Source organism: Macaca nemestrina, chromosome 14 (assembly GCF_043159975.1).
Source record: "Macaca nemestrina isolate mMacNem1 chromosome 14, mMacNem.hap1, whole genome shotgun sequence".
Lineage (NCBI taxonomy): Eukaryota > Metazoa > Chordata > Mammalia > Primates > Cercopithecidae > Macaca > Macaca nemestrina.
The window spans coordinates 14,405,208-14,412,866 of record NC_092138.1 but is presented as its reverse complement, the minus strand read 5'-3'; the positions used below and the strand labels follow the sequence as shown (position 1 = coordinate 14,412,866).

General features: G+C 37.4%; 1 protein-coding gene across 2 annotated transcripts in view; it reads right to left on the bottom strand.

Moving 5' to 3' along the window:
- Positions 1 to 1,511: 1,511 nt before the first annotated feature.
- The window catches only part of LOC105498748 (ubiquilin 1), a 48,227-nt gene continuing 42,079 nt past the window's right edge, over positions 1,512 to 7,659 (bottom strand). For both annotated transcript variants that reach the window (XM_011771051.3, XM_011771050.2), the window contains 3 exons: positions 6,661 to 6,776; positions 5,502 to 5,670; positions 1,512 to 3,488 (listed from right to left, as the gene is read on the bottom strand). In XM_011771051.3, the coding sequence (XP_011769353.1) occupies positions 3,336 to 3,488; positions 5,502 to 5,670; positions 6,661 to 6,776 (438 nt within the window). In that variant the 3' untranslated portion in view covers positions 1,512 to 3,335. The remainder of the gene's footprint in view (positions 3,489 to 5,501; positions 5,671 to 6,660; positions 6,777 to 7,659) is intronic.

Sequence of the window (7,659 nt, the reverse complement as noted above, 5' to 3'; positions counted from 1 at the left end):
TTTTTCACCAAAGCACTGATTTTGATTACCTGGCAAGCAATCTGGATGTTTTGCTATCTGCCTACATTCTACTATGTAAGCCCCATGTGGACAGAATCTTGTTTTATTGGCTGGTATACTCTGAGCAATTGGAAAAGAACCTGGCACTCAGTAGATGTTCAATAATTTGACTTTCTGACATAATAGTTGCCTATGAGAAAAGATACAGACAAGTTGAAGAGGAACAACTGGTGTTACTTAGGTAACTGCCAAGACAATTTTAGAGCAGAAAAATAAAAACAAAACAAAACGCTACAAGGTGAAGGGGAGGAGCAAAATGCAGCAATTGACAGTAAAGGCTAAGTATGAACAGTTAAGCGTTAACGAAACACTGGATCAGCAAAGTTTAGGGCGCCTTCAGAACTGAGCCCAGAAAGAATGGCAGGCTTTATAGGAGCCAAAGTAGATAAATACCATGTGCAACACCAGAGAGAAGGGTAGATACACGAAGTACAGAAGTGTGTTCATTGCATACAGCATCACCTTAAAGAATAGTTAAGAGATGGTCTAGTGAGACTGGCAAAAGCTGATAAAACTTTAAATAGACTTCTCTAATGTAAGACTTCCTGTTGACTGTTAACATGTTTAATAGTAATCTCTAAGAGAAGAAGTACAATATGGAGTATTTCCCTGCACTAATCACATAGCCTTTTTTTTGTTAATCATGTGGATGTCATTGTACACATGGCTTAGCTTCACTTTTGTCACTAGCATATTGTTATCCATCGTTATATTTTGTTGTGATATGCCTATTAAATTAACATAGTAAGAATAAAAGACTCTTTTCATTATCATATTTAAACCAAGTCTGAAACTCAAGATTCTAATACACACAGAGGTCAGGTGTCATTCATCTGATTTTTCAGTACTTGCTACACTTTGTTTAGGATATCACAAATAGTATAATTAGGAAATAAAATCCTGAAATGACATCTTCACTACTCCATTCTTTATTCAATTTGTACTAAATATTATCACTCAATATGAGAACAGTTTAAGCCTACAGTATTTTAAACATCCTTTTAGTGCTGATAAGAATTTTAAGTATTTTGAACCCCTTAAGATGTAGATATTTATCTTTAGACTTAGACCTAAAGGTAAACATATTAAAAACGAAAACCATACCACTGCAGCAGCTTGAAGGTACTTCAGAGCTTCTCGCCCAGTCCGGTGCACCTATAAGCCTCACCAGTACACGTATAATAAAGAAATCATGACGCCTCAATGTCACATAACTAGTCAAGTACCAAGATCAAAAGTGGAGCTCAAGTCACCTACCTTCCCAGTGTGCTATCTTTTTATCACACCACAAAAGACCATGTGACATTTTAATTGGAAAACCTGAAAAATAAAGAATGTAAAATGTGACAAAATCTGGGGTAAATCAACTTCAATAGCCTTTAAAACACATGGTTAGCAAAAGTTAAAGACATTTTTTTTCTTTCTACAAAAGAGGCAAGACAAATCAAATGTAAAAGCTAGAGATTTATTGTTATTTTGTGATTAATAAATTGTCAAATTAGTTATGACACTATCCCACACTGAATACCACATTCGCCAGTACAGAAGTTTTTAAACCAGACTGAGGCATCAAGCAGAAAGAGCAAAGACACATGAATACCCTTCTCAACAATCTCTACTCATGCCTCCACCATAACCTTTGTACTTGTTTTCCTCCTGGGGAAAGTGTCAGAACAGTGCATGGACTGGTGGGTAACCTGGCCTCTTAACCTTTTTTAATAGCAAGCAACGTACAGAAGTAATGGAATCAACTTGTATTTCCCTTGATTTTATTGGTCTGAATTCATTTTAGGTTACTTTAACATTTTAATTTCCTGTAACTGTACATGAGAGAATATAATCACCTAAGAGAATACTGAACCAGAGTCAGCCAAATGTATTACTGACCCTAAACTCTGTTTTAATTGGTCCTAAAGGAATGTACCACCCCAACAGTTTGGGAGTTAGGCAAACAGAATTCTTTGGGGAGGGAAGAAAAAGGCTATAAAACAGCCAAATGTACTCAACATCATTAAAACGGCTCTTTGTTTTTCACCCCTGAATGATACTTCTTTACTATACTATATGCACAGAAATCCTAACAGAATCTTGGTTGCCAGTATTATTTAAGCTGGCCCCATCCAGGATAGATTCCACTGCCCGCCCCCCCCACCCCGTCCCCCTTTCTGAGGCTCTGAAAAGCACAATATTTAACTATTTCGTAACAGAACTACCAAAACACTCCAGAAACAATTGGCTCACAACTCATTTTAAATTCGTGTATTGCCTGTGCATGAGAAAACAGATAAACCCAAAAGAGAGTTCTATTTTTATATGGCGATTAAAAATAACTGAAACATTTAGACACTTTTTCAGTGAAAGCAACATTTCAATTACAAATTTTAATGCCTGTTAAACTACCTATGGGAGAAGCTGAAAAGTCCTAGGCAAATGCACTTTGGGGTATACTACAGTGTTCCTTCAGTCTGCACAAAGATTAAGGTAATTTACAGTCAATCTGTGAATGAATGTTGAGACAATGTTACATTATGTGTCTGTACAATTAATTGTCCTTAAAGAGATAACCAGAATCAGTTTTTCTACTATATTTTCAACAAACCTGACTAACCGGCACTTTTGCTGGGAGATGTTTGTCAAAGATGCTGTAAGATTCTATACAATTAGGAAATACTCGGCTTTAAGAGTATTTTCTTATCTTCACTTTTTTGGTTACAGGTGTTTTGCTCAGATAGCCTATTGCAGTATGTTTCTAGAAATGCAGTCCCAAATGTGCATACTCTATATGTATACAAATAAAGCAAAATTATCAGTAGTATAAATCTTACAGCATTTTGTTTGCAAAAATGCATGCCAAAGTCACAATAAGCAATATTGTACCACAAATTAGAGTGCAAATGATTTGCTTCTTTTTAATGCTTTTATTCTACATAAATTACTACCATAGGCTAATGTTTAAAAAGCAAATAAATTGGACAGATGCAGGACAAAATCTGGTCACCCAACTATAAAAGGTGATGTTTTTAAAAAATTACAATAAATGCAGAAGTGATGCATGCAGTAGCCTTAAATGAAAAGCACTGATTCCCACTGTTCCAGAAAAGAAAAATACAGAAAAACCCACACATCTTACTGTACTCCACCTTAAAATGCATCATATTGGGTTTGTTTATAACAGCACAGAATTCCAAGAGTCAAAATGAAATAAAGCGGGTATTTTAAAGTTTAAGAGCCGTTATCAAAAATAAATTACATTTTTTCAAGATACAGAAATGCTGCTATGATGGCTGGGAGCCCAGTAACCTTTCAATAGCTGCATTGATATCACCTCCTGTGGCTATTAGAGCTTGCAAGTTTGCTTCACGGTTCAAAAATCCCATTGCACTGAGTTGTTCCAGTTGTTGCTGAAATCTGACTTCTGGATTCTGTAGCTATTAAAGAAAAAAAAAAATTAATCCAACTCTAAAGGAAGCCAGTCCATGCCACACCTGACTGACTTTTAAAATTTTTTAATTGCTTTTTTATAACATATGCTGATCTACTGAGCTTCAAAAACACTGCCCACCTCTTGAAACATATCCAACATATTTAAAAGTCCATTAGCACTTTATTTTAAATAGTCTAGTTTATACCTAATCACGTCAAATAGATCACGACTCTACTTTGGTGGGGAAGGGGGGGAAGCTTAATAAACATCAACCGTTATTTTAGAGGATCATGTACGTGCAGAAAAATTTGAACACATATATATATATACAAATAGTTCAGAATTAGATGATTTGTGTAGCTACTGACCAATTGAGTAACTTATAAAAGCCGGTATCCTCATGTATGAAATTCTAAAGTTTCAATGATTCTTTGAATGAATGTGAGTTTAACTTGCACACTGGACAGTCAATTCTTAGAAAAGAGTTTCAGTTTCAGGCCCAAAATTATACTCTTAATTCTGACAATTCAGCAGCATCAAATCTTTTCTTCAGAAATGAAGTTAAAAAAAAAAAAAAACAAAAAAACCCCCACATAAATCACATAAATGACCAATCAATCCTAGGCCTACTTGGTAATTCGGAGGTAAGTTAACTTATGTAACAATTAATTCTAATACTCCAAATCCTTCTTTCTTATTTATTCCATGAATACTTACTGAGTACCTACCATGAGCCAGAAACTATACTACGCTGGCTTATCAGGAATACAGATATGTGTAAGACAGAACACTACTCTGTTTATTGTATTTAGTAAGGCCTGAAAACAGAAAGCAGGCCGGGCACAGTGGCTCACGCCTGTAATTCCAGCACTTTGGGAGGCGGCTAAGGTGGGTGGGATAGCTTGAGCTCAGGAGTTTGAGACCAACCTGGGCAACATGGCGAAACCCCATCTCTACAAAAAATACAAAAATTAGCCAGGTGTGGTGGTCTGCGCCTGTAGTCCCAGCTACTCCGGAGGCTAAGGTGCAAGGATTGCTGGAGGCCAGGAGGTGCAGGATGCAGTGAGCTGTGATGGCACCCAGCATGGGCAGTCTGTCAAAAGGGGAAAGGGTATGGGAAAAAAAAAAGGAAAAAGGAAAGGCAAAGAGGGGAAAGGGGGGAAAGGGGGGAAAGGGGAAAAAGAGGAAAAGAGAAAGGGGAAAGGGGAAGAGGAAAGAGAAAAGGGAAAGGGGAAGAGGAAGAGGAAAGAGAAAAGGGAAAGGGGAAGAGGAAAGAAGAAAGGTAAAGGGGAAAGTGGAAAGGGAAAGAAAAGAAAAAAGAAAAGAAACCCAGAAAAGAAAACAGAAAGCACCTAACAGACCTTGAGACATTAAGAAGTTTGGGGACAACCTAATAAAACAGGCTTGAACTGGCGATCATCTTTATATAATGGCACATTATTAGTAAAGCCAATGTATGTTTGTAGATGCAAGCACAGTATTGGGGGTCCATATTCTTTAGCCATATTTACGAGATAGATATATATATATATATATATATATATATATATATATGTATGTAACAAGCTACCACAGGAGATGGTGTAATGGGTGGAGTAAGGTAGTCAGGACTTTTTTCCAGTCAAAAGATAGACTAGAATACAGTTGTCCTGGAAGTACTTGAGATAATCAAGTTTCCATTCCTCCCTAAGAACTTTTTTAAAGCAAAATCTATTTCAAATGATTTTCAAATAGGAACTTAAAAAAAAAAATAATGCATTTTAAAAGGCAATTTCTAAAAAGTAAGACTTTAGGTTGTAGCATGTCTTCTCTACAACTGTAACAATGTTCCTTTAGTGTCTCAGCACCAAAGTCAACAACTTTTGTAATGCCTGTTTTCTTACTCAATATCCTTAAGACCGTATTTTTCATTAACCTAAACACCTAAGAACTACTGCTTTCCTTTTTCCTTCTTTTTGGAAATTTCTAAATTTCCAACATTAAGGAATACAAAACGTGAATGGAAAAGAACTGATACCTGAGGATTTACTCCAGCAAGAGCCTGTAGCATCTGTTGAATAAACTGCTGATGTCCAGGTTCAGTGGTTCCTGCTGTGGGGCTTGTGTTTTCACTAGGTGTGGCGTTAGATCCATTGGTTCCTGAAGAGCCTCCAGTGCTTCCTAATGCCCCCAAGCCAGGAGTAAACCTAGAAAAAGCACAAAAAGGAAATATCCTAAGGTCCTGCAAAACCAGAGGCCAGTCCATAAATCGGTTACTTTTTAATATAATTAAGCTAAGCTATTTTCTTAAAATAAGCCCTTTTGGCCTGGTGCAGTGGCTCATTTTGGGAGACCGATGATCCCAGCAGCCCAGGAATTTGAGATCAGCCTAGGCAACATTGTGAGACTTCATCTCTACAAAAAATAAAAACAAAATTAGCTGGGTGTGGTGGTGCACACCTGTAGTATCTGTTACTTGGCAGGCTGAGGTAGGAGGATTGCTTGAGCCCAGGAGGTAGAGACTGAAGTAAGCCGAAATTGCACCACTGCACTCCAATCTGGTCGACAGAGTGAGACTCTATCTCTAAAAAGAATTTAAAAAATAATAATAATAATGTTTAACTTTGAAAACCCTGACTTAAAAACAATCATGGCCAGGCACTGTGTCCCAGCTACTGGGAAGAATGAGGTGGGAGGATCACCTGAGCCTAGAAGTTCAAGTTCAGCCAGGGTAAAAGAGCAAAAATCCAACTCCTAAATAAAAAAAAAAGGCGGGGGGAGGAGATAGGGGACCAGGTGCCGTGGCTCATGCCTCTGATCCCACTTTAGCAGGCCGAATCGCTTAAGCCCAGAAGTTTGAGACCAGCCTGGGCAACATGACAAAATCCCATCTCTAAAAACAACAAAAATACATACATACATACAAACATATATAAATAAACAAATTAGCTGGGTGTGGTGGTGCACACCTGTAGTCCCAGCTACTCAGGAGGCTGAGGTGAGAGAATCCCTTGAGCCTGAGAGGTAGAGGCTGTAGTGAGCCATGATTGCACCACCACACTCACAGCCTAGGCGACAGGGCAAGACCCTGTCTCCCCAACAACCAAAAAAAAAAAAAGGCAGAATACTACTAAATCTGAAATTCTCAGAGAAAGTAACCATTATGCACTTTCATCATCTTCCCCAAATAAGCCTACCCTGGGATGAGGCCCGGGGCTTCCGTTGCTAATGTCTGTAAACCCTGTTGAATCTGTAACAAGGCCTGCATTGCTCTAGGGTTTGACATTGCTGATAGTGTATCAGGATTCTGCATCTAAGGAAGAAAGAAACTAGTGGTTACAAAGGAATTAAAATCAGTGAAGGTAAATTTTTAAATCTTTGTTATGCTTCTGGAGAAAATCTAAAACCTTACACCTGGACACTGGTAATCCATAATTTCTTTCCCAAAATAAACACAAGTGTCTCCTCTTTGACAGCAAACCTAGTGTGCAAATCATTACTTGACCTCCTCCTAAGTCCATCATGAAAGCCATTTTCATAATGGAAGAAAATCAGGAGCTACTTTGGAAGCCACAACTATTTCCTTTCTCCAACAGAAGATAAAGTATTATTTCTAAGAGACAACCTCCAAATGCACAATTCTTAAGACATGGTAATATGGTAAAAGCCACATATTCCACCTAACCAAGTGTTACCTGTTACTGATATAACAATTTTACCAGTAAGGTACACTCTAAAACAACAGTTCCAAATTTGACGTTAATACATGTATGATGAGTTTAGCTTTACTACTTCCAAATATACACCACCTGACTAACCAAAGATAGGCTTACATCATTACAATAGATCAAGGACACCAACCTTGGAAAATGGTTTACAGGCCTGAGAGTCATCTGCATAATATATGAAGCTCTAGAACTACCAGTTTCAAAACACCAAGACTAACTTCTCTTTTGTCATTTTAAATAATAAAATACCATGGCAATCTCAAGTACTTGTTTATAATATAACCTTCCTTATATGACAACACTGACCATTTAAATCTTACTAATCCCGAGTTTGAGGAAATGAGATCTACCCGTTGAAAAAAAAAAAATTCGATTAATTTGGAAGAAAACAACCTGTAAAACAGAATAGGGTAGCTCTTTCCTGTTACTCAAAATTAGTTAAACCATAAAGCGTAACATGACACAAGG